The sequence below is a fragment of the Sceloporus occidentalis genome, unplaced genomic scaffold, assembly GCF_023333645.1.
Source record: "Sceloporus occidentalis isolate IW3139 unplaced genomic scaffold, rSceOcc1.0.p SCAF_4, whole genome shotgun sequence".
NCBI lineage: Eukaryota > Metazoa > Chordata > Lepidosauria > Squamata > Phrynosomatidae > Sceloporus > Sceloporus occidentalis.
Genome location: NW_028316984.1, coordinates 22,497,493 through 22,525,141, shown reverse-complemented (window position 1 = coordinate 22,525,141; position 27,649 = coordinate 22,497,493). Strand labels below are relative to the sequence as shown.

At 40.9% G+C, this 27,649-nt stretch overlaps 2 protein-coding genes across 6 annotated transcripts in view; both read left to right on the top strand.

Moving 5' to 3' along the window:
• On the top strand, positions 1-25,510 carry SGO2 (shugoshin 2). 2 transcript variants are annotated; one of them, XM_089519454.1, is made up of 9 exons: positions 1-187; positions 2,803-2,977; positions 6,718-6,893; positions 9,475-9,552; positions 10,559-10,641; positions 12,849-13,066; positions 16,346-18,028; positions 20,413-20,551; positions 25,250-25,510. In XM_089519454.1, the coding sequence occupies exons 2-9, from the start codon at positions 2,833-2,835 to the stop codon at positions 25,353-25,355; spliced, it is 2,628 nt and encodes an 875-aa protein (XP_089375580.1). In that variant the 5' UTR covers positions 1-187; positions 2,803-2,832; the 3' UTR covers positions 25,356-25,510. The 2 variants fall into 2 exon arrangements, with proteins under 2 accessions (XP_089375580.1, XP_089375581.1); XM_089519455.1 differs by lacking the exon at positions 1-187 and adding an exon at positions 614-844.
• A 1,717-nt stretch (positions 25,511-27,227) lies between these two features.
• LOC149313612 (aldehyde oxidase 1-like) overlaps positions 27,228-27,649 on the top strand; it is a 64,861-nt gene continuing 64,439 nt past the window's right edge. For 3 of the 4 annotated variants that reach the window (XM_089519447.1, XM_089519451.1, XM_089519452.1), the window contains exon 1: positions 27,228-27,317. In XM_089519447.1, the coding sequence (XP_089375573.1) occupies positions 27,249-27,317 (69 nt within the window). In that variant the 5' untranslated portion in view covers positions 27,228-27,248. The remainder of the gene's footprint in view (positions 27,318-27,649) is intronic. The other variant, XM_089519448.1, reaches the window with a different exon arrangement.

Sequence of the window (27,649 nt, the reverse complement as noted above, 5' to 3'; positions counted from 1 at the left end):
GCAAACCGTTTAACGGACCTCCTGTTGAGCGCGAGCGCGTGACGTCAGCAGCTGTCCCATATTGTTCCCGCTCTGGGAACTAAAGTGGAGGAACTCCTCCTGTGCTTTTCAAAATCATTCCTGAAAGCACTCTAGTCAAGGAAAAATACAGTTTCCACTGCAGCCTTACACTTTTGTCCCTTACAAGGTTCGCACACAAGAATATCCCTTACCTCTTTCCTTTCAGAGTCAGGAAGAAGCTTCACTATTATTATTATTATTATTATTATTACAAATGCCTCCCCCCCATTTGCACACAGCAGCAGTTTCTGTTAAATTGTTGGCTAAACGCCACTTTTTGGGGGGATTACACCTGGTCCAAAACACACTGAAGAAACAATCCAGGTTGAGACCCCTTTTAACTGCATTGGCTCAGTGCTATGGAATTCTGGGATTTGTAGTTTTGTGAGACATTTAGCCTTCTCTGTCAGAGTGCTCTGGTGCCACTACAAACTACAGTTCCCAGGATTCCTTAGCACTGAGCAAGGGCAGTTAAAACTGGATTATTTCTGCAGCGTGTTTGTTTGGGACTGTAGTTTTTGTTTTTAAGTAAGAGCCCTTAGGGAATTGGTTCACTTCTATGGGACTAAAAAAACAACAACAACATTGTTAAATAAGCAAATTAATACATATGCAAGAGCTTCCTTTGAGTCAGGAGTGGCTCAGAGAAATACAGTATGTTTTGAATGCCTTGAGTTGGCACACTGGGAACTGAATTTCACACGATGAAATAAAAATATAGTTCATGGTTTGGATGAGTCTCTCAAAGTTCATATTTCAGAAGAGTGGAAAGATGGGTTTTACAGTAAGCACGGGACTGGAGCAAAATGGCAATGCAATCTGTTTACTGCCTTACAGTCTGTAATCTGAATTGAATCCCACTTAGAATATACATTTTTTGACAACATGGCTATGTTTTATTGAAAGGAAGAAGGCTAAAGCATATAACAACAAATTGTGTACTGATCCGGTAGGAATTCCTCAGTGTTGAAACGATCAGATTTGCTGTGCAGATTTTTATGTGCTGCTTCCACATAGGCATCCATCTAATACAAAAAATTATAAGAAAAATGCTGTTTACTTTTTGTTCCTTTAAGTCCCATATTTCCACCAAAGAGCTCAAGCTGTTGCACGTGGTCATATCCCAGCCGTTTTATTCTCTATGCAGTACTTTAGATTAACAAACAGGGATGGACCCATGATCAGTGAATTTACAAACTGAGTGGAATTTAAATCATGACATCTCTAGTTCCTTGACTTGATGTTAACCGCTATAACACAGTTTTCCCCTCCAAAACTATTTGGTGCAGACGGGACTTTTGACAGTTCACCCCTACTTTTTCATCTTTAGGCAATGGTATAGTTCTAAACTCTTGGACTCTGTAACCTGAAATATTTACACATATATATCCTGGGATTCAATGCATTTGGGGTCTTAATATTGGCCTTGTATCACATATTACTATTGTTTCATAAGTTCAAGGTGACCAAACGTCCTCCTTTTCCAGGACATATCCTACATTCCAACCTTCTGTCCAAGAGAAAATTTACATTTATATTAGTGATGTTAACTTTTATTTTGTAATGTCCTCCATTTTCTTTGAACGGCCTACATTTTGCAGTGCCTCGTCCTCCTTTGCGAGTACAACATCTGGTCACTTTGCATAAGTGAACACAGTTGCTTAGTGGTTAAATAGCGTCCCATGTTCCCCCATCACAATGTAGTGGATCCTAAATAATATTTATAATGAACAAACACCCCAGCAGGATTATAGTGTTATTTATACTTGGTTCTTGTTTTCTCAGAAGTGAGTCTCGCTGAGTTCAATGGGACTGAACTCCTAGTTTTTAGGAAAATACAAAGTGGTGCTATGCTGAGCATAACATAGCTTGTGAATTTCTGTAGGTAACAACACCATTCATATCATCATCAGCCAGTATGGCACTTGTAAAAGGTGGGAAATGTAAGTCTTACAAATCTGAGGTACAGATTTATGACAACATTTTCCCTCTGAACATAAATTAATAGCTATGTATAGAGGATACAGTGTTGGAAATCATCCATAGAATCCAGCATTTTAAGCCATGCACAATTATTATACTACTTGGATCAGCTACACTTGCGGAGGCAAGTCTTTATGGCTAAAAGGTCACTGGTAACCATGAAATAATCACAACATGATACAGGAAATCTGTGATATGGTTACCAACATTTTTATTTGTCTAAACGTACTTATAGGTATCCAAATTTGATCTGAATTTCAGTGAGAGCAGGAAGGTCGTCTTCCATAATGGAAAGCAGTTACAGTACTATAGTTTTTTGTGGGATTTTCGGGCTATGTACTCATACACCCACTTTTAAGGGATATTAAAATATAAGGAGATCTCATGACATCTAATCTATATTGGATGTTAAAATATTCTGCTATTGCTATTCTACCTCAAAGGTTTGTAATGCACATTTTCTAAGAAGAGCTACCCGCATCTCTACTGAGGAAGAATGGCATGTACATGTTAATAATAAGATATGCGCATGTTTTTATATGCTGTGAAGAGCATGCTTGAAAGTACATTTGTATTTGATGCATGTATTTAATTTTTGAGGAAATACTATTAGGGATGTACATCTGATTATCATTACACTGAAATGATGAATATATCTAAACAGAATAACAAAGACCTTACAGATACTAAAATGAAACTAAAAAATATCCAGAAAAGCACAATCATTGACATATTTTTATTTGTGATAACTGTTGTCAGGTTTTCAGGTAGTACACCAAACTTCCCAAAATGGAAAACGAGACAATTCCAGAAGCATCTTCCCTCCATAATTTTGGAGTTATAAAAAGACGTGTGAGGGATAAGAAGAATGGGGTTCTAAAAGTCTCAAAGCTGAATACTTCGCTTGCATCTAAAATCAAAACTAAGATGATGAGTGAGTGTTTGAAATTATAGAAAATACCTATTGTACAAATATACATACTTGTGGATGTCACTTATAGCATTTTTATATATTATATAATTTATTTGCAAAAACAGGTTCATATAAAAAAGGAAAACAGCCAGTTTTCATTAATGTTATTTATTTCAAATTATCCAAGATGGTGTTGAAAGTCATCTGTTAGACTAGTCTATTTTATATGGCCATGTGAGTTGAAATAGCTTGTCTCAATGGAATGCTACTCCTGCCCCAACTTCATGAAGTTTTGTTTTTATGCAGGCAGGCATTTGGTATATAATGCATAGCAGGGTGGCTTTTTTGGAGCAGGTGAGTTTTTTAGTTATGTTTTTAACTTTTGCATATTTTATGTGATTTGATATTGTGTGTAGATATTTTTAATTGTTTTGATTTTTCCTGAGATTTTAAATATCTTATCTGTGAGCCTCCTCAGGTCCCTCCAGGGAGAAAGGTGGCATATAAATAAAATAAAGCAAGAAAGAAGTTGCCATAGTTCCTGCTGTAGCCACAAATAACTAGTCACCTGTAATAAGAACTGATAATACCAGTTATTGATGGTATGTGCGACAGTAAATGCATCAGGGCAAATCTATGAGGTTCATTTTTGCCAAATGGATTATTACAGCTTGACAAATGGGACACTTTTACAATCCTCTCTCTTGGTGTTATAACCAGGAGAGAATGAAAGAGAACAATGGTCATGGGGAGGGAGGAGAGGAAAAAACCACACATCTTTTGATTTGCTTGCCAGGTTTGTTTAATATTGTGATAAGGGGTAGGCCATTTATTGAATAGCACTGGACAAAATGTGGTAGCAGACATTTCCCCCCAGCACTTGAGCAGTGACAGAAGCCTACTCACTAAAGACCTATACTTCATTGGCACTGTTCAACATAATAAGCCATTTATCCACGCACACGCACACACACACACACACAATTTCTGAAGTAGAGCAGCAGATAGGAAAACCAGACAGGACACCACAGGTGGGAAATTTGCCTGCAGAATGACTTGCACTGCAGCATTGAAGTGACATGCTCTAGTTGTTTGTAGGGTGCTTGGCACAAAGAATAATCCTTTATTAGGATCATCATTTCTTGTGATGGTGGTGTACCTTCAAGTCACTTCCCACTTAACGCTGCAAATTAGGATTGGGGTGGAACTGGGGGTAGATAGTTGACAGGTGGGACAGTTGGTGCGTAATTACCTAGGCCAGGTGGTCACTTGATCATTTCCACCCCTGAAGAGTCTCTTCCTTCTTTGCATCCATGTCTGCCAAGTGTGATGTCATCATATTTAAAGATTCAGTGTTTATATGTGCATCTCCTCATACCAAGTATAGTGTACCTTAGTAAATCAGTATTTAAATTCGTCATAGAGCTTCACTTCACAGAATGGCAAATGCCCTTTTGAACTCAGGAATAAGAGGGAGAGGTATCCCGTGGTGCATGGAAGAAATTAGTATTTTGCAGTAAGGCAGAAAACTAACATCAACAAATCCAATCTGGACTTCATTTCAATCCCACAATAAGAAACAGTGAATATGTGCAGATATGATTACATTATATTATGACTACACCATTACAGGGGATGAGGGGAGCACATGTGGGGGCTAAGGTAACTACGAGACTTTACACACTGGCCTGAAAGGCTGGCTGGGGATGGAGTCAGGGCGTAGCATCTCCACGATACATGCCCTGACTCCGCGCCCAGGGCACAGTGCACCACTCCACATGGCATGCGGCATGGGGCTCCTCCGGTTCTGCATCTGGATGATGCAGCACCAAAAGAGCACCATATAGCCATGGCTATCGCACTCTTTTTAGGGTGCAAAAAGGAGCCGCTTTTTGTGACTCCTTTTTGTGCTCTGGAAAGGCCAGATTGGGGCTGTGGCATGCAATTGCATGCCCCCAATCTGACTGAAGAAGGGACGGCTGGAGGATACCCCTTTGGGCTGTTTGTACAGCCCCTAACTGACCAGGTATAGTCCTGGTAACTTCTCAGCTATACACACCATTGAACTGGAATGCAGATGAGTGGTAAGAACAATGGGAAGACAAGAAAGGCTATTGGTTTATATGGATATGTGGATATACAGATGTACAAAGGCATGGCTGGAACAACAACAACCACCCCTCCCTGCCAAAAAACCTAAAATAATCCAATACCGTGAACATGGTAGAAATGCCCTTTCATACTGAGGTGACTTCAGTGTAGGGGAACTGTTTGGATTTCAAGACCAGTTTCAGTTTGGGTTAAAATACGTGAGTGTGATGTTAAGAGGATCAAGCTGGAGCAGGATACTGCACACTGGAGCTGGGATATACACTGGCCCTTCTGCGGATCCAGCCCATGTTACTGTTGAACTATTAATATTAGGTATTGCTACAATAGCTGTTTTCCTTCAAGGTTTATATCAACATAAATTTTTCGTTCTTTTGAATAGGATGTAACAACACTAGAAGTTTAAAGATACAAATTGTGTTGGTCACATTTTTTTCAAAAGAAATATTGAGTGCTGACATCTACTCAGAACAAATGTTCCACCTCATCTGAACATGCATTTTGAGACTTTGGGCATTCCACTGTTGTGGAATACCTTTTATGTTATAACACAAATGCTCAGATGGACATAGTCCGTTTCTATACCCTGCAATACATTAGAATTCCAGCTGGACCAGAAAGTACTTCACTTGTCAGTCAGGACAATTTTTTTTAACCAGCTGGATAAGTGTGCACTGAAGATCTATTGCTTTCACTGAATCTGCTCTAAACATGACTAATTTTGAATGCAGTTCCCTGTTTCATAGTAGCACAGTGTTTACTGTTGGAGCAAGACTAGTTTTGGAACTGTCTCAGTCTTTGAATTAATATTTTGTGAAATGTGCTAGTGACTCAGGAGTATCTATGCATTTGAATTATGTTACCAAAACACAGAGCCAGTGTACTGTAGTGGTTTGAGTGTTGGACTAGGACATGGAGGGACCAGGGTTTGAATCCCCACTCAGCCATGGAAAGCCACTGAGTGACCTTGGGCAAATCATACACTTTCAGCCCAACAGGAAGGCAAGGGCAAACCTCTTCTGAACAAATTTTGTCAAGAACACCCCATGATAAGTTCACTTTAGGGCTCCCATAAGCCAAAGATAACTTAAAGGCACACAGCAGCAAAAATACAAATATACATACAGGTAGTTTTTTGTGGGTTTTTCAGGCTATGTAGCCATGTTCTAGAATTTATTCCTGATGTTTCGCTGGCATCTGTGGCTGGTATCTTCAGAGGATGCTGACCTGGAAGAGAGTGGGTATATATATACTGTGTGATCCTGGGTAAGGAGAAGTGATTCCCATGTTAATCTGTGTATTGTTCTGTTGTTGATGGCCAGGCCTCAGGGCTGGGGGATATGCAAAAGAGGAGTAGTGTCTGCTAATTGGTGATCATTGTCCTTACCCAGGATCACACAGTATATATATATATATATATATATATATATATATATATATACCCACTCTCTTTCAGGTCAACATTCTCTGAAGATGCCAGCCACAGATGCCAGCGAAACGTCAGGAAAAAGCTCTTCTAGAACATGACCACATAGCCTGAAAAACCCACCAAAAACTATGGATGTCGGCCATGAAAGCCTTCGACTTCACATACATACAGGTAGTTTTTGTTAGAAAACATTGATACACTGTTGTTTTTTAATTTTATGCAGACAACTCATCATTTTTAAAGAATTCTCTAAAACACAACAATAAGGCATTGGCTGTGGCCCTCAGCAGAGAGAAAGAAAATTCTCAACAACTCAAAAGAGAAAAGCTGATATTACAGGAAGAAGTGGAGGAACTACACTTGCAGAATGTCTTACTTCGCCAAAAGCTAAACTGTCTGGTAAACAGTAGTGTGAGAGCTAACTATTGGGGAGCTATTATTCAGAAAAGGTTCAGGTTACCAACAGAAGTTTTTCATTATTTTAAGATTAATTTTAACTTAAAACACATGTATGTTGATGATTTATGTAATCCTCTACTGAACATCTGATGATTTTCAGATTTGCTGAAGCATTATATTGGCAGAATGGCAAGCATGCTACAGCCACAACAGATATACTTGGAACCATACATCTGAGAAACAATAGAGGAATATTCTACCAGCATAGAGATTCTACCAGTGAAGATGCACTGGTGGAACAGCTGGAACCAACTGGAATCATAGATGGAACTGGTGTGGCACAGAGGAGCACACTTATACCATATCCTGGATCCCTTCAATGCATGATCCTTCCTCTTGAAACAGAACAGCTTTACACTCACTGGATTCAAAATGAGGGCTCAGATCTGAGTCCAGGAGCACACCCAAGCTGCAGACCTGAGGTTTCAGGGAAAATGTAATCCCATCCAGCACAAGCTGAATCTCTATTCCTTGATCTGCCTACCAACTGAGGAGGAGCACCTCTGTCTTGTCTGGATTAAGGGCCAAAACAGACGACCCTAAAGGAGCCAGCTTGACACTGCCCCTTTGATTGCCAGATTGGGGCCACAGCAACCACACGCTGTGCCCCGACCTGGCATGTTTCCGGCCTCAAAACAAGTGGCAAAATGCTGCTTCATTTTGTCCTTTCTGCTGCCGCCACCACAGCTTTTTGGTGGTCCTATGCTGTGCAGCATCTAAAAACTGCTCCACAAGAGTGCCATAAAGCTGCCGCCATGTAAACAGCTGGGCAGCTTCATGGTGGCTTCCTGCCAGCTTGGGGGTGTGCATCATGCGAACACCATGCCCCTAAAAGCTGCCAGGAAGCTGGCTTTTTTTACTGGTGTGTTCTTGCCCTAAGTTTTAATTTGTTCACCCTCGTCCAGTCCATTAATCACTGCAAACACTGGTTTAGTGAAAAAATGGCTTCTTTGAAATTGGATGGAAAGGAAAGATAGAGTTGTGTGTCATCAGCATACTGATGACACTGAACCCCAGAACTCCAGATTACCTCTTCCAGTGGTTTTATTTGTATGTTAAATAGCATGGGAGAAAGTGTCAAGTAGGTTTTCCCCAGCACCACCTTCTGAGTCCACTCCTCCAAGAAAAATCAGAACCATTGTAAAACAGTGTCCCCAAGCCCCATCCCATAGAGGCAACCTAGAAGGATATCATAGTCATTCATACTGAAGCCTGCTGAGAAGTCCAGCAGAAACAATAGGGATACACTCCCCCTTCTAATTCCCTATGTAGGTCATTTACCAAGGGGACTAAAGCTGCCTCTGTCCCATTGCCAGGCCTGAAGCCAGATTGAAATAGAGCTAGATAATCCATTTCACCTGGAAATATCTGGAGCTGGGAGGCCACCACACACTCCAACACCTTGGCCTAAAAGAGGATATTGGAGACTAGGCTATCATTCTCTGGTATGGTGGGATCCAGGGAGGATTTTTTTTCCAATAATGCAGCCTCTTTTAGACAAGATAGAAACCTGTCTAACTGTACTGAGGCATTCACTACTCCCCTTATCCAATCTGCAGTACCCCTCAGGCTGCTTTCATCAGCCAGGAAGGGCAAGGATCCAGTATGTATGTGATGGCTGTCATCTCTCCAAGGAACCTGACCACATCCTCAGGCTACTCAAACTGAAATGTGTCCAATAACACTGGATAATAACAAAGGCCAAAGTTACATCCACCGGACCTGTATCAACTACAGCATCCAAGTCAGAATGGATCAGAGCAATTTTATCCACAAAGTGCTGTGCAAATCCCCCAAAACAGGCTGCCAAGTGGTTTATACACTGCTCTTGTGGGGCAGAATGTTAAATGTCCCTGACCAATTGAAACAGTTCCACTGGATGACACTATGTGAATACAATGGTGTGCTCTGCTACTGCAGCAGATGGAATTGGAGCTCTGTGGTATTACCTTGCACTTTGTGTGTTTGAGTGCAGAACTGGGTGCTGGATGTCAATCACAAATTCTTAGGTTTCCTTCATTGTGTTGCACTGATTGATGACATCACAGTCTCAGGCTGACACTGCAGGAATTTGCATGATCTCTCATTTTTACATCATTTGTATATTTTCCAATTATATTCCCACCCAGCCCCACACAAATTGGATACAGCAGTCCATCTGTGACTACAGTACTGTAGTAATGTATCTCCTTTTCTGGTATGAATTATCAAAACTTTGTCCTAATAATGAGAATGTTTCTCCCCCCCCCCCCTTTTTATAACAGAAAATATAACAGTAAACAAATACACGATATATAATAATGTACAAAAGACAAAAAAAATCACATCACACTACACATTGACAAAACCAGCAAACCCTCTGAATAAGCATAAAATCTCTTCCTCTCAATAATGAGAATGTCTCAGTAATGAGAATGTTTCTTTGATACAAAGAAAAACTATCAATTTTTTTCTGTCTGGCTGTATAAAAGAAAAAATGTTTATATTTAAGGTTTTTAAATGAAATATCTTTTATACACAGAATAAATCCCTCATTGAAATAGAAGCCTTCTTGCACAATAATCTTTTAACGGCAATTGAAATGAGCACCATTTCGGAGGTATGTTTTTTGCTGTGTGATCATTCTTATACAGTATAACAAATTGTAGAAAATATGTCTCTTGTGTGTATTAATTTTTGAACATTATTATTATGCTTTTTACTACTGATGCAATAATTTTCCAATATTAAAGTTTATGGAATTTTTTAGAAGTTATATCCACACTGCAGAAATAATCCAGTTTGACACCACTTTAACTGCCATGCCTCAATGCTGTTTAATTCTGGGAAATGTAGTTTGTTGTGGCACCAGAGCTCTCTGACAGAAAAGGCTCACAAAACTACAATTCCCAGAATTCCATATCATTGAGTCATAACAGTTAAAATAGTATCAAACCAGCTTATTTCTCCAGTGCGAACAGCCTATCCAAAATCTGAAGCTAAGAGTCATGCTGGTGATTCAAAACAGTAGATGCCCTGTCCAGCTTTGACATATATATATATTGTCACAAATACCGACAGATTTTTAAGAACATGCATGATATTGCTGAACAAGATAGATGATGCCTTTCTAGGGGCAGGGACGTAGCCAAGGGGGGGGGGGTTCTTGGGGTCCGGACCCCCCCTTCCATTAGAAAAATGAATGGTGTGTGCTGCTGCGCCGCCACACTCAAGCCCCATTATAATGGTGGCACTTAGTCTGGACCCCCCCCCCCCTCCTAAAATCCTAGCTACAGCCCTGCTAGGGGGATACCTATACCCAAAATAATGGTAAATAAATTAAAGCACTTTGATAATTTGTCAGAATGGGCATTTTCCAGTATTGTTGTTATTGTTGTTCAATAAATATAACAAGACATATCTATATACTGATGAGATACTATTTTGTGATGAATATTTTCTTGGCCTATTTGTGTGCTTTATACATATATTTCTTAATTAACTCCTGTCAGTTTCCTTTGTGATTTCTTCCAATTCTGTGCTTCTATGATTAATTGTTATTTTCCCCTTGAAATTGTTATAGTGCTCCAAAGAATGAATATAATGTCACTATCTTCTTTTAATAGCATATTCCCAAATCTTTCACAATGCGAAGAGATCAGCACAACAATTCTTCTCAGCAGTCTGAGATTTCCAGACACCAAATCAGGTAATACAGTACAGTGGTACCCCGGGTTACGAAATTAATTCGTTCCGCCGCCGCTTTCGTAACCCGGAAACTTTCGCTAGCCGAAATGCCCTTAGGCGCTAATAGCGAAAGCCGCGATTCCGTGTGAAATCGCTCCGAAAAGCACCAAATTTTTTTTCGTAACCCGAAATAACCTTCGTAACCCGGAAAAATGTTTTTAAATGGATTTTTTTCGTAACCCGGAAATTTCGTAAGGCGGCGCATTCGTATCCCGGGGTACCACTGTATTTGAGTTTATTTTAACTAGTTTTAAATCATAATGTGAAACTTTCATAAAATATGTTGAGAGATAAATATGTTATAGATCAAGGCTACAGTTCTTCTGGTGATGAAAAATTCCTTTCAAATCTGTAATGGAGTTTGTTTTATACTCACTTTAAAAAAAAGTCTGAATACAAACCCAACACATACTTTATTTAATTGTGCCATACATATACAGTACTGTGTAGCTTGTTTGCAACACTGGGTACAGTTGAACCACTTAAACATTGCTTATGTAAATTGAATTTAAATAGCTTGTAGTCAAGATGGTAGGCTTTGCTGCTTAAGAATCTGAACCATCATATGTTGTATACTTGCCTGCCCAAGCTCCAGGATGCTGTACATCTCACTGTTTCCATGTATTCTGAATGTGGGAATAAGCAGCCCTGTGGGTATATAATTCAAGGATCAATAGGTCAATTGCTTCATATCTTATTACAGAAAAAAAGATTTATTGAAGATAAAGAGATTTTGTTTTTGTTTTTAAATTGCCATTAGTATGTCAACAAAATATACAGTGGACCCTTGTTATATGCTGGGGTTTAGTTCCAAGATCCCCTGTGGATGACAAAATCAGTGAATGCTAAAGCCCCATTAAATATAATGACATAGCAAAATGGTGTCCGTATTAAAAAATGGAAAATCAAGGTATGATGTTTGAAATTTATAACTTTTTTGAACATTTTCAAACCGTGGATGCTTGAATCCGTGTATAAAAATATCAGTGTATAAGAAGGGCCGACTGTACTCAGACCTGAAAATTTCTCTAATTGTACAATCATATTTTGTTTCTACTTATCTTTTATTTTTAAATTAAAGGGTATTCACCAATATTCTACATCTCCTGGGGCACCCACTCCCAACCCATCTCAATAGCCAGAAATTGGATTGGTTGAAGGAGTTCTGTTCAGCTTCTGATCAGGATGCAAAGAGGATGTTTCCATCACCCTCCCACCAGTGAGGTGACAAAGACTTGCAATAGGTGTCCTGCTTCTGATTGTTCCAGCTTTGCTTGCTGGTGGGAAGGAGGTGGAAATGCAACAATGCTTCGCACTGAAATAGTTAACGCCTCAGGGTGGGCAATAGTGATAGGGTTAGATAGTTTGGGTGACCTGCTGTGATTTCCCTCTCTGTCTATCTATCCTGACCCTCTGTGGTGTAAACTGATACTCTCAGGGAAACTTCCACTCCTCATCCTCTCTCTTCTCCCAGACCATGCTAGAGATGTCACTAAATTAGAATAGCTCCCTCAGTAACTTTCCTAACTAAGAATAAAGTTCATATAATAAAGACTTTGGAGATTTACAGATTGTCCCTAAGGGTGGTGGGACACCACCCCTTTCCTTGCCAAATTGGGGCATTAGCAACCGCATGCCGCAGTCCCAATCTGGCCTTTCTGCAGCACAAAAAGGATGCCCTGGCCACTACAGCAGCACCTTTTCACCACAACTTTGGTGCAGCTTCTGCGCCAAAGACATGGTGTGATGCTGCCTGCCATCTGGTCAGTGGGAGGCATGGGGGCGGCGTCTGGATGGCCACACCCCCACTCCACCCTGATGCCAGCTCTTTATGCTGGTCTGTTGAGGCCCTAAGGTTGTTCTCTGAGCCATTGGTGTCTTTGCTCCTTAGTCAGATCTTGTGTGCTCCTGCACTGCACTGATTTCTAACAGACACACTATCCTCCTTGTACCCCACTTGGAAGCTGAAGAGAGCTATTTCACTTGATCCAGTTGCTGGGTCTTAAAGTAGGGATGGCATTCACATAGTTTTACAATAAAACTATGTAAGTGAATACAGAGCAGTTATGGATCTGTAACTCTAGTTTACAAATCAATAACTGAAATACTGCATGCCAGCCATTATATATACTTTATCATGCTTTTTCTTTCATAATAACACTTTTTCAGATCTATTGGGCAACATATAAGTGAAACTTACTCTTCAGAAAATGATGGGGGAAAGCAAGATAATAACTTATTTGTATGTGAAGTAGAGATGCCTGAACTATCAAAGGAAACTGCAATGAAGCAAATCGACAGTAAATTGCTTCTTCCAGAGAAAATGCTGAAAGCAAATGAAACAAATAAAATGGAAACTGTATTTGTCACAAATAGATTTCCAAAAGGTATGTTTTATCTATTTTGCTGCATTCACTGCATTATTCTGGGGGCATTATTCCACCAAATCTTGCAAAAATAAGAGTCTCTGTGGAAATGGAAATTTTCTCTGTGAGGAAATTGAAATAGTCAAAGAATTCCCATATTTTGGATCAAATATTGACCAGAACAGAGATTGCAATCAAGAAATCAGGAGACGACTAACATTGGGAAGGACAGCTTGACAGAACTGGACAAGATCCTGAAGTGCAAAGATGTAACTCTGAACACTAAAGTAAGGATAGTCAAGCCATTGGAGTTTATCAGCCAAGGAGAATTGGAAGTATAATCCGATGGCAATCTGAACGCAATCATGGGGTTTAACATTATTGCGTGATAACCCACTACACACAAATTCGGGCAATGGGAAGTCAGTCCAAACGCAATCATGTGGTTTCACGTTATTGCCTGATAGACTGCCACAAGCAAATTCGGGCAATGGCATGATATTTTTGGGCAATGGGGAGCCAGTTTGAATGCAATGCGTATTCACGTAATTGCACGAAACTAGCGGCTTTAAGTGAATGCGTTCTGGCCCCACTTTCTTTTCATTTGAATTTAAGAGAAATTCCTCCCATTTGATAAACTCCATTGTATTCCCCATCACAATGCATGGACGTGAGAGCTGGACAGTGAAGAAAGCTGATATAAAAAAAAAATAAACTCATTTGAGATGTGATGCTGGAGAACAGTTCTAAGGATACTGTAGACAGCCAAGAAGAGAAAGAAATGGGTCCCAGAACAAATCAAGCCCGAACTCTCCCTGGAAGCCAAAATGACTAAAACTGAGTACTTTGACCACATCACGAGAAGGCACAAATCATCAGAAAAGACAATGATGCTGGGAAAGGTGGAGGGCAGTAGAAAGAGAGGGAGACCGCAAGCCAAATTGTTAAGACTCGATCAGGGAGGTCATGGGCAAGAACTTGCAGGACCTGGCAGGACAGTTGAGGGCAACATGTCTTGAAGGTGTCTCATCCACAGGGTCACCCTGAGTCAAGGTTGACTTGAGGGCAGTTAACAATAACAATGGAATGAAAAAGGAAAATCAAAGACATTTTAGAAACTCCAGTGTGTTACACAGAAACAAGTAATTGTGTCTTCCCAAATATTTTTTTCACCTATATTTAAAACTGATAACCAGAGGGGATGTTTTCACACAAGCTATTTAAAGCTCTATGGTAAGTTTCAGAGCAATCAAAATAGTTACAATAATACATGTAAAAACTATTACCAGTTTTGTTCACACTGAATTGTTATTAGTGTTCTCCTGAACATGTTTTGATGCTACACATTCTAGAACAACACTTTTAAAACCAAATATCAAAAGTAGCCCATCTACACTACTTCACCACTTATTATTCTCTAAGGCTGTCATTCACAAACTGTTCCCTAAAGAATATGAAAAACTATAGAAGAAGGGAAATCCTGTAGTGTCCTGAGTGAAGACTCTCTTATGTTCCTGTAATATGAGGCGAAAGAACTGCTTGTGGGTGCAGAATTTAGGCCATAGAGGAAAGGCTCTATGACATTTTGAAGCCAGAAGTACTTATGGAGTTTCCCTTAGTTGCAAAGTTACCTGGCCCATTTTTGTTAGGGAAAACATAAGTTAATAGTCCATGAAATTTAAGATATAGTTGGGAGAAATTATTCATCCTTATTTTACCTTCTATGAAGAGAAAAGAAGCAGGCCCACCGCTGATGTGTTTGCCTCTGTGGGAGAGCTATTTCAGGAGTGGTACAAGGCTGAAGGCCAGTCCGCCTGCTCAGAGGGAAACTGGAGAGGAAGGAACACCACCTAGTTGGCCAGTTTTCCTCTGGCAGCTCTGATCAGACAAAATGGACATGGGTCTATTAGTCAAGTAGCTGACCTCCAAGCAACCTATCCACATCATCATGTTGAACAAACTGAAACTCATTCATCAGAAGTAGAGAAGTATGTGACTCAGTCATTTCCTCGTCTACCTTCAAACTCATCACAGTACATTTCTGAAAGCTTCTCCTCATCAGCCAGAGGACCTGGGTGCATTGGCCCCAACTATTCTGAGCAATATTGCACTGACAAATACAGACCATTTCTTTACTTCCCTAACTGCAGCAGAGAAATGGACCCATGCCATGCTTGACTGGATTCATCCCAAGTTTTTCTCCACCATCAATTTAGTCTTCTTCCTTAAAAAAAAAAAAAAAAACACCAACAAAACATATCCAGAGGTGTGTTGGCCATACAGCAAAGTACTCACTCACAAACCACAAGGTTGTGAGTTCAATTCCTGCCAGGGGCTCAGGGTCAACTCATCCTAGCATCCTTCTGAGGTTGCTAAAATGAGTACCCAGCTTGTTGGAGGCAATTAGCTTACAGTTGCAAACTGCTTCTAGATTGTTTGGTGCAGCCTTTAAGCTGCTATTCTATTGCTAAGTACAATGACTTCCAAAATCCACAAAACAGTAATACCTTTATTTGGAGAACCAAAAGACAGCTCCACTGGCTCCTTCCTCTGGCAAAAGTATTAAAAATATACAGGGGAAATAAAAATATAATTATGTTAGACTCACAGGCCTACTTTGTGTCAAAATATTACTGTTGTTGTTGTTGAGAACAAACAGGTAAAGCTTGGGAGCTACATGATTTTGTATATGATTGTGTGCACATTATGACTGTGAAGGTATACATTTTAGTATATAAGTGAGACATGTGGCATTGTGCTTTTTTTTTTAAGTCTACTGGCAAATTCATCATGGGTATTTGGACCTGACATTTTTTTAAAAAGACATTTGAATGCTTTTCCACCTAATATCAGTGGATAAGAAACAACTGCCATGTATTCGCAGATGAAACAAAACTGTTCCTGATCTTAATTATACTCAGGAAAACAGCAGATATATTGCAGATTATGAATTTCTTTTAGTGGAGTACATTCTAATCTATTTTGAAGGCAGTTGTATGGGTGACAATATGATCATGAACAGTGATGGATATTTTTATTTAGTCATACCTTTTCTTGATGTCTATGATGGAAGTTACTGAATATATAATTTTTGAAGAAGAGTTTATAGTATAATAATGAGACATCTTTAAAATGAGAGAGAGAGAGAAGCCTAGTCAGTTTTCTGCTAAAATGCATAAACTGGTCAAATTATATTTCATGATCACTATTGAAACCTGCCTTCCATAGTAACATACAACAATATTGAAACAATATGAATGATTGCATATTGTAGTTTTTCTGATTTTGCTTTGTTTGCAGAAAACCAGTCAAGTGTGGAAGAATTCTCTAGCAGTTTCTTGATGCTGGATCTAAATAATGCAACTTTTACAGGAGATAATGAAAAGCATTCAAAAGCAAAGAATAGTCCATTTCTGATCCATGGATTTGTGACTGAAAGGAAGAAACAAGTGATGTCCTGCCTATCGAGAGCACCAACCAATTCTGATACAACAATAGAGCATAAAAGCATGTTACATTGTAGCACTGATAAAGTCAGAAATACCAGTGGGATGGGTAATGAGACAGCCCCAAAAGGCATTTCACACAGTGAATCATTTCCTCAAAGTAGCAGTGAGCCTGCTTGCAGAGAAAAAGTGTGTTCAATAAATGAACAAAAGTCAGAAGAAACTACATACGACGCTGACATGGAACTGACTGCTAGTGAACTAGGTGAAATAGTCTTAATTAAATCAAAAGCCAAAGAAAAGAATGCTAAAAGAATCAAAGCTCAAAAGGTTTCAGCAAATTTGAGGAAAGTGACGTATTCCAATTCAGAAAAACAGATTAACAATAAAACTAAAAAAAGTAATGAAAATATTCAAAGTAATGGAAGGGTTAAAAGCATCAGAAGCCCTGAATCTAAAAAAAAACTATCACCAAAAATACAATTGTTCCAAAGGAAAATATCTCAAGACAAACAATTAAAGAACACCAGTGAACATGATGTTGGAAGCGATTCCAAGCATAGTAACAAGAATGACGAACATACGCTTCTATTAGATTTAAAGTGTCAACAGCAAACTAGCATTATTTCACAAAAAGAAAACATGAAAGATATAATTTCTGAAGCAACAGAAAATTCATGCAGCCAGGCCCCAGAACGAGTCTCTAGTGTTTCTAGTAATAAAGTGCTATTAGAACACTATTTTCCTGAAAGTAACATATCTAATGTAATGGCTACGAAAGAGCAGTCAGATGTAAATAAGGAGATAGGCCCTATTGCTTCCAAAATCAATCCATCAAATCATTCTGAAATGGAAGATGGACAATACTTATATTCAAAAGGTATTAGATCAAAGCAGTGTAGATCTGACTGCCAGACAAAACATGCTCAAAAGACTAATACAAACAGTGCATATAACAATAACGAAAAGATCTGGAACTGCAATATAACAGGAGAAAGATCTACTCAAAGTTTAGGTTTTCCAAAAGATCAAAGTAATGAAGAATTTTCACAGGGTGATAAAAGGAAAATTTTTGCAAAAGCTAGCCGGAAGACATATATTATATATCCAAACTCTCATAATCGCCATAGAAGTTCTGTGAAACAAGTACTACAAGATGAAAATACTCTACCAACTAACATGACAGCTGAAAACAAACAAATACATTGTAATGTTCAGAATGTTACAACTTCATCCTTCTTACAAAGGGGTGAAAAATGTATTGAAACATTCAAAGAAAGAATCAATTGTACATCAAAACCAAGCAGAAAGACCTATGTTGTTTGTTCACACAATCAAGATAAAAACACAGAGAAAGTTATTTCTAATCATATTGAAACTACTACTGGGTTGTGTAAAATTCCAGAAAGCATTCCAGTTCTGAAGAACCCTGATATTTTACAAAGAAATTATCAAGAAAAAAATAACTGTGCTTCTACAGAGAAGGTAGACGTGATTTGTGAAGTGTCTTGCAACAAGGCACCAGTATCAGATTCTGGTATGTATACCCCTAATTTTGGTGAAGGTAGAACAATTTTATTTTATATCCTCCCTAAACTAATTGATTGTCATAGACTCATAGAATCGTAGAGTTGGAAGAGACCACAAGGGCCATCCAGTCCAACCCCATTCTGCCATGCAGGAAACCTAAATCAAAGCATCCCTGACAGATGGCCATCCAGCCTCTCTTTAAAGACCTCCAAGGAAGGAGACTCCACTACATTCCAAGGGAGTGTGTTCCACTGTCAAACAGCCCTCACTGTCAGGAAGTTCCTCCTAATGTTGAGCTGGAATCTCTTTTACTGCAGCTTGCATCCATTGCTTCGGGTCCACCAATACAGAAAAGAGATTTTGACACTTAGGGTATCAATCTGACTTTCTCTGTCTTAGTTAAATGTGTGAGGCACCCACAAATGAGTTAACTACCCACACCACTCAGGAAAGATATAAATGCTTATGGCCAGAACAAGGGGGTGCTTAACTCCTAGGTTTTGAGGTGAGGCATCCCCTCCCCTCTGCTGTGACCCCAAGTCCCCACTACATACAACCAAAAACATCGACTGAGGTTGGTTGCCATATAGTTCTTTGCTAGTCGAGAAAGAGCCTCCAGAAATAGAATGGGATAACCTCTTCTGCCCAGGCAAAGCAAGGGATCATAGGATTTAATTTAAATCTTTTTCATTGGATTCCCCACTCCCTTCATTTCTTTAGACTTGCCTTAGCCTATAGCTTCCTTAGTCTCTAGAGATTCTGGATTCGAGATAACAATTTGCTAGTCATATCTTCTACCCTTCCCACCATTCAAACAGCTCTAAAAACCACCCTTCAGTGTCTATCCAATCATGGCATCATGATCAACTACAAGAAAAGTCATCTATGTCCTACCTCAACATCTTCCCTGCCTTTCACTCAAGAGAGAGCCCCTCTGTTCAATGTACTTGCTTGGTATCTGGTCCATATTAATTACATTCCCTGTTTCTATTCAATCCTCTTTTTCTTCCCTTTCTTCTTATGACATACAGTACATATAAAAACTATGTTCTTTCCCCTATCCTGGCCTTCCTTTTCCCTCTATCTTACGATGTCATCATCAGGCAAGTGCTCAGGGAAGTCCTTTAAACTTGCAAAAAAGGTACAAATGCTTGCTCGTGTCAGACTAAAGCACAAGCAAAACACATTGCCGACTGCCTCTAGTTTCAGCCTTCTTTCCATCCTTGCTTTGACCCTCACGGAAACTCTGGACTTTTCAATACTTACACCATCTAACAACAGCCTCTCCATATTCCCAGCCTCAACCTTGTTGGTCATAGTTGCCAGAATGTGGCATTAGGCACTGACTGTTTTTAGGAAGCAGTCGGCCATGGAGTTTGACCATTCAGGCAGCTCTGTGGAGTCATATGATTACCAGAAGTGGGACACCCTTGACCATCCTGGCAGTTGGCAGTATAATGCAAGAGTTTAGAGGAAGCGGATTGTGGCAGAACCCAGTACATTCTCTTTTGGCCGGCCAAAAAGACATGCCTTGGTACAGCCACCCCAGCTTCACAGCTGGTCAGCAGAAAGTGCTTAATTTTGCTGAACAAAGAGTCCCCTTCCTTTTTCCTAAGCAAACATCAGAATTTACTGTGGGAGGCTAAATGGTTATTTATTGCCAGAGCAGGTAATTGGAGACTGTGATTTAACCACAGTTTTTCAGTCAAAACCACACCATAATCCTAAAAAGATAAAAATTCAAAAATTCTCCTTTGTCAGACGGGTTGAAGGTGTATTGGGGCTGCAGCATGTGCTTGCCGCAACCCCAATCCATCTTTGGAAGGGACAGCTTCAAGCCACCCCTTCAGGGCCATCTGTTTCAGCCCATAGTTAAACTGAAATATCTTTGCATTTTACTAAGACCCTAGCACATGCGCCCTTTAAAGGCCCAATTAAGTACAGTGGGCCCTTGGTATCCACTGAGGTTCAATTCCAGGAGCCCCTGTGGATATCAAAATCAGCGGATGCTCAAGATCCATTATATATAGTTGCATAATAAAATGGTATCCCTTATATTGGAATGTATATATTTTTGGAATATTTTCAAACTATGTATGCTTGAATTGGTAGATAAAGAATCCATGGATATGGAGGGGTGACTGTAATTGCATTTTCATCTTGCCCTTCCAGAAAATAACATAAAAGATTACCTTTGCCATTTTCCCTCAACAAGAACCCTGTAAGTTAAGTGAAGCAAAAAGATGGTGATTGTTCCAAGGTCACCAAGTCCCACGGTTGAGAAAAATTCCAAGCTAAATTTCCACATGTTAAGTCTGGCATTCCATTAACTATGTTAATTAATAAATGCCTCAGACGTTACTGGTAATTCAAATGTATTTGCATTCACAGGGATTAAACCTCTCCAAGAACTGACAAATACCAGTGTGCAGTCCCTTTCAAAACCCAGGAAAGATTTAGAAGAAAATTCAGCACCACCTGTTAGACGCAGGCGAGCAACAGTTTGCTACAAAGAACCCAGTATCAAGAGGTTAGCATTCCATAAATGCATATATTTTTCTTATAATTTTTCTATACTGAAAAAATATTTCTAAGTATGCTTTACACCACGGTTTACAAGTGCTATTTATCGAGGCCTAAATTTAATTGTTACTTGCAACCAGAGTAAAACAATTGAATCAGTGGAACATATCCAAGGGCCGACTTACCATTAATTCAATTGGTTTATTCTAGTTGGAATGAATAGATTTAGGCTCAAGCACATACGTATAATGATATGAATATGAAGTCACTCAAAGATAGAATCATTAATATGATCCCGAAACTTTTTTAAAGTACAGTTTAGGTCAGGGTCAGGCAAACTGCAGGCTGCAGGCTGCCTGCATTGCCTGGACTCCACTACTGTGGTCATCTGTCTCACCTGAGCTGATGGCCATGTCAGTGTGGAAATAGTTTTTTCATAGGGATTCAGGGGTCATTCAGACATCTTTTTTTAAAAAGCAGGATGATGTGAATAAGCCAATTTATGCATTCCAGGTTTGTTATTCACACCATTTTTTCATTGGAAGCACATCTCTTCATGTCCTGTTGCTCAGACATGCTTGCCAGCCCTGCACCCCCCGCTCCAAGGGTGCTAGCAATCTCTGGGAGAAACCGTCCCCAGCTGGGCTTTTTGAGGCAGTGGCTGTGGCAGCAATGTCTCCTGCTGCTCCCTGGATCCACTGGCTACCAAGAGATAGTGGGGGCAGGGGGGAAACAAGAGAAGGAGAGTCCTCCTCTCCCCTATTGGAGGGGAAAGACACAAGCTGGCATGCAAGGTTAAATCCTGAGTCTATTCAGATTGTTATTCACATTCCCAATGATGCAGATCTTTTTTAGAAACTCGGGAGTAAACCCAGTACTGGTTATCCCAGGTTAGATGCCCCCCCCCCCCCGCAAAAAAATCCTGCATTGAATACATTCTGCACTGCGCCTTTGTTTCCTTTCAGGAGACTACTAAAGGCCAATAAGCGTGTTATTCCACCTTGTCTTGGTAGCTGAGTCTTTGTATTGAATTGGCTTCTGTACATAGTTCTGTATAGGTTCCTGAAAGAATTCAGGCACATTCCACTCATAGTGTTGCCACTTCTCAGGCCAAGAGTAAGACAGCTGGTAGAGATTTGTAGGGCAGCCACTTGAGCTCGTCTGAACTTCAGAATCCTCCAACGATGGTTCCTCCTCCACTTTGATCCCCTTTGCAATGACAATCCAAGCTACTGATTGCCCCTCCTCATGTCCTCCACTCCCTGGATTGGTGGTTGTCCTGACGCAACTTTATCTTGGGCATGTTATTTCATCCCCCAGAACCAGCGTACATGGTAACCATGGATGCCTCCTCTATGGGCTGGGGTACCCACTGCAACGACCTGATGGTCCAAGGTCATTGGTCTCCTCTTGAATCGCACCTACACATCAATGCTCTGGAGTTCCTGGTGGTCCTCAAGTCTCTCAAGGCTTTCAGCAGGTTATTCCATGGCAGGATAATATAGGTCACTACGGACAACACAACAGTGGTCAGCTATATCAACAAACAGGGAGGGACACACTTCACTGCATTGCTCAATCTGGCTCTACACCTTTGGCATTGGTGCACTCTGAGACAGATACACCTTTGGGCTGTCCATCTCATGGGCAAAAACAATATTCTGGGGGACTCAGTCAGTCAAAGCCCAATGTTCCATCATGAGTGAACCTTGTCAGATGAGGTCTTTCACTTGGTCACATTGACCAAAGAGACCAATGCAGAGTGCCCCCACTTCTGCTCCAGGACAGGAGGACATTGGGCATCACTGGGGGCTGCCTTTCTCCATGGCCCCACACTCTGGTCTACACATTTACCCCATTTCCTCCTCTAGCAAAAGTAGTGAAACTGATAAATGACAAAGCCGATACCATCCTCATAGTGCCCTTCTGGCTGAGGCAACCATTATTTGCTCTGCTTCTTTGCCTCTCCCAGTCTCAGTACCTGGTCATTCCGATGCATCTGCACCTGCTCGCCCATTCCGATGGTCAGGTTCTTCACCCTGACCTATGAATGCTCCACATGTCTGCTTAGAGGATCACTCTGTGATGTTCCCACTTACTATTCTGTCTGCAGCACAGAAGGACTCTCCCAAGCGATCTTATAGCTACAAGTGGCAGAGGTTCTGCTCCTTTGCCAACTAAAGATCAGAGACTAGTTCACCAGCCCATGTGTCTATTATCCTGCACTTCTTACTGCAGCTCAGGAAGGAAGAGCTTGCCTTCTCTTTGCTAAAGGTCTTCTTGGCAGCCATCATTGCTCACAAACCTCTGCCACATTTATCACTGCCTTTCTTTACTTGATCCTGCGGTCAAGAAGTTTCTCAAGGGCTTGTCCCACTTGTATCCACTCATAGTTCCTCCTTCATCACCTTGTTCGTTATCCATGGTACTCTCACTGTTACCACCTTTTCAAATTGATGGCTTCTTGTGTGGTTACACTAAAAACTGCATTTTTGTTGCTATTACTTTGGTGAGGGGGGCGTCTGAACTTACTGTCCTCCATCTTGATGAAACTTTCCTTGTATTTCATCATGACAAGGCAGTTTTACACCCTGACATCTCCTTTTTGCCAAAGGTTGTCTCAGAATTTTACATCAATCAAGACTACCTACTTTCTACCCTAATACGTAGACTCCACTGGAGAGGTCCTTACACCGTTTGGATGTATGTTGAGCTCTTGCTTTTTATCTCCAATGCTCAGCTCCCTTCCATTTTTTACAATAGACTTTTTGTCTGCCATGGTGGTGCTCGCAAAAGCCTGGCGGTCTGCTCTCAAAGATTCTCCAAGTGAATCATGCAAGCTATCTGCTTAGCCTATGAGATGGTGAAATGCCTGGTTCCTGCCGATCTGCATACTCATTTTACCAGGGCAATGACTTCTTCGGCTGCCCTTCTCCAAGGAATCTCCTTATCTGGCTTGTGTAAGGCTGCTACTTGGTGACAGCCTTCCACCTTTATTCAACATTACTGTCTGGACTGTAGATTTAGTGCTGATGCTCATTTTGGTCAGGCTGTTCTTTGGTGACCTGACCCTCCTTCCTTGGGTAAGCTTTACAGTCACCCATTTGTGTGAGGCACAGAAACCACGATCAAGTGGAACAGGTTGCTTACCTGTAACTGTGGTTCTTCAAGTGATCATCTGTGCCATCACACAAACCACTCTACTTCCCCTCTTTCGGATCTCTCTTCTTTGGGGGGCTTCAAAACTGAGGAGATGGTAGCTTGGTGGGCTGGAGCATGCATGGTAGGTGGTACGGGCAGGGTATTCCTGCCAAGCTACTCAGCTCTGGAATTTCCATTGAAATTCTCTGTGCAGGTATAAAAAAACCATTTGTGTGAAGGCACAGGTGACCACTCAAAGAACCACAGTTACAGGTAAGCAACCTGCTCTTTTGAAATGTGGTGCTGGAGAAGAGTACTGAGGATACTGTGGACAACAAAAAAGACAAACAAATGGATCCTAGAACAGATCAAATCTGAAATCTCCTTGGAAGCCATGATGATAAAGTTCAGGTTGTACTTTGGTCACATCATGAGAAGGAATGACTCATTGAAAAAGACAATAATGCTAGGAAAGGTAGAGGGATGTAGAAAGAAAGGAAGAATACATGATAGATGGATGGACTCCATTAAGGAGGTCACAGGTATGAATTTGCAGGACCTGAGAAAAGCAGTGAAGGACAGGGAGTCTTGGAGATGTCTCATCCACAGAGTCACCATGAGTCGGGATTAACTCTAGGGTGGTTAACAAACACAAAAATATATAAGCATTGCAATCAGAATTCAACCACCACCACCAGCGGACCCAATGTTTCAAAGAATCAGTACTCAGAATATGACCCCAGTGAGAGTGACCCTGTTATCAGCTTTACTGAAATTAGCAGAATAATCCTGGTAGTATTCATCCTCCAGTATCTCTGCTGGTAACTTCTATGGTTCATGAAATATCTAGCACAGGCTATCTCTTTAGCATATCACTTGCCAAAGTGTCAGAACCATTTCTTCTGCAGAATTACTATATTAAAACATTGGCAACCCTGGGAGCTCTATCCAAGAAATAATTATTTCCAGTGTGTATAGCTGTGACATGCTCACAGCCATCAGCCTTTAACACACATTATTGCCATGACTACAGGTCCAGGGAAAATGTTTCTTTTCTTTTCTTTTCTTTTCTTTTCTTTTCTTTTCTGGTAGGGCAGTCCTGTCTTTAGCTTTAACCTGGCATGGACCTTCTAGGTTACTGATCACCCATATGTGTGAGCCAAAGAGACCACGAAGGAGGAGAATAGGTTGCTTACCTGTAATTGCAGTTCTTTGAGCAATCATCTATGAACTCACACAACTCATATCCTTTTCCCCTTTCAAGTTTGTGGGCGAGGATAGATCAAAGGTGGAGTAGCTTTTGGAGTGTGGGAGCATGAATGTGGAAGAAGTGGCTCCCATGAAATGCTACTCAGCTGTAGAGTATTCCAAATATAGCTCTGCACAGGCATAAGACCTGAACAAAGAAGTTCACAGATGATTGCTCAAACAACCACAATTACACAGAAACATTTACAGGTAAGCCAACTGTTCCTGTTTAGATTTACCAGTACAATTTACATTGTAGAGATGGTGATCTATTCCAACATTAATGCCCATGATTTCATCTTTTTCTATTTTACAGCAAATTAAGGCGAGAAGATGGGCACACAGATAAAGGGTTCCTGGACTTTCCAGTCCTCAAAGTAAAAAATAAGCAAAGTTTTAAAAGTAAATCAAGATATATCTAAAGAGAATACACAGAAATGCATCTACCTGTATGAGTCGTCTGTTCTTGAACAAGTCTGATCATTTTTTCCTTACTGTCTTCCTTTGAGCTAGTTTTTTTGCCCTGCACTCTTAGTGTTTTAAACAATGAAAGCAATAAATAGGACCAGAAAAGTGTACACAGATAAAGCTGTTTCACTGTGTACCTATCAATATATATCTAAAGTTTTAAAGATTAACATTTTCTATATTGCAAGATTTGAATAAAAATTCTAAGTTACAAATATGATAAAAAGTCATCTTTTATAACTGTAATAATAAGAAGAATAAATAGTTGAAAACACATATCAAAAATAGGTTTTCCATTTGTCTTGGAAAAACAGTTACACCCCAAATCTATTTTCATTTGCAGTAGGTGTGGATCAAGCTGCCTTGGGTCCCATTTTGGGAGAAAGGTGGGAAATAAATCACATGAATAAATAAAGGGCATTTGAAGAGAGGGATCCTCGATTTAGATGAAAGCAGAATAATGGCAGGTGCAGCTTAGCACACAGGGGAAAAAATTGCTGAAATTCTCACTTCTGTAGAACCTTTAAAACACCAGAGTCCTGTCTTTCCTTGTTTCTAGACACAGTTTTGTAAGAGCTGCCTTTGCTCATGCAGGCAAGGCAATGAGGGCAGGGTTAGAGAGCATTATATTACTTCAAAATAGAAATACAGTATAAACCCCCTGCCCTTCCCTGCATTCAGAAGCTGTGTGTGTATGCTTAGACCTGCCAAGACACAGGATGATTTTCCCCTCCCCTTTCTCTCTCTCTCCATTCCTTCCTTGGCAGCAGTGCACAATTTCCCTTCAAAACAATTTCCACCAATGACAATATTTGCTTAGGTCACAGCTAGTAAGAACACTTGACAGTTTGTACTGTATAAGTGACTAAAAACAGTTGTTTCCCTTTCCAAAATCCACGCAGCCCTGTGTGACAATGAGAAAACACTCAGAGCCTCTTCTGTCTGGAAGAAGTGTTAGGCCCTTATCACACAAGCAAAATTTGAAGTGATCCCAGGGTCAATGTGAAGGCAATGCAGGGCCAATCATGGACTTTCAAGTTTATCACACGACGCCAAACGCAATCAGGAGCCATCTTAAACACAATTGGGTCATTCCAGGGTTAGGTAAAGTTTCAAGTTGGTTTATCACATGACACCAAACGCAATCAGGAACCACCCTAAACACAATTGGGGGTCATTCCAGGGTTAGGTAAATTCGGGGGGGGGGGAGGATTTACCTGACCCTGGAATGACCCCCAATTGTGTTTAGGGTGGTTCCTGACTGAAACCCCATGCTCCTTTTCCAGGGCATGCCCTCCATTTCTACCTTCTGTCCAGGAGGAATTCCAAAATGTCCTCCATTTTGAACATGACTAAGAAGTATGCATTTGCATGAGCTCATCTTGATATGAGTGTCTTTGGCCTTCATTGGGTCTTGTCCTCCATTTTACCTTGAATGGCTCACATTTTGCAGTGCCTGCTTGGCAGTGAGGAGGACACTGGGCCCCCCTGGTGCGACTGCAAGTGAGCCAACATAGTGTGGAGGTTTGAATGTAGGTCTGAGACTTGGAAGAGCCAGATTTAAAACCCCCAGAGGACAGGGCTGAGGTCTGAACCTTTGAGGCCAGTGACCTTGTTGGAGGGACTTGTGGGGAGGCCTGTTGCAAGAAGGTGCCCTAGGGCCATGTGCCAGCCCTGTTCTCTGGCAAGAAGAGGAGGAGGAGGAGGAGGAGGCTGGGAGGAGGAGGAGTGCTAAGGCCCCGCCTGGCCTGGCTCTGTTGTTGGGGCTGCCTAGTCCTTCCGAGCCAGCAGGCAGCGTTTGCTCTCTCTCTCTCTCCTCCAGGGCCGCTGCCTGCCCAGCTCCAGCCATGGCTCTCCCTGCAGGAAGAGCAGAGGAGGCTGCTGAGGAGCTGCTTTTCTACGTGAATGGCCTCAGGGTAAGCATCCAGATCGAGCTCCCCCTCCTCCAGGGGGGCTGCTTTCCAAGGATGGCAGGCCCCCATCTCCCACCGATATTCATATAGAAAGGGCAGCCCGCCTGGCGGAGTGGGTTGAGGTTTGGACTCTGATTCGGGGGAACAGGCTTCGAATCCCTGCTGCTGGGGGACCTTGGGCAAGGAGTCACACTCTCTCAGCCTCAGGGGAAAGAGCAACCCCCCCAACAAATCTGGCTGAGGAAACCCCAGGATGGGGTGGCTATAAGTCCAGGATGGGGTCCCACTTTGGGACAAAGGCGGGATTAAAATAAAATCAATAATAATAACAATAA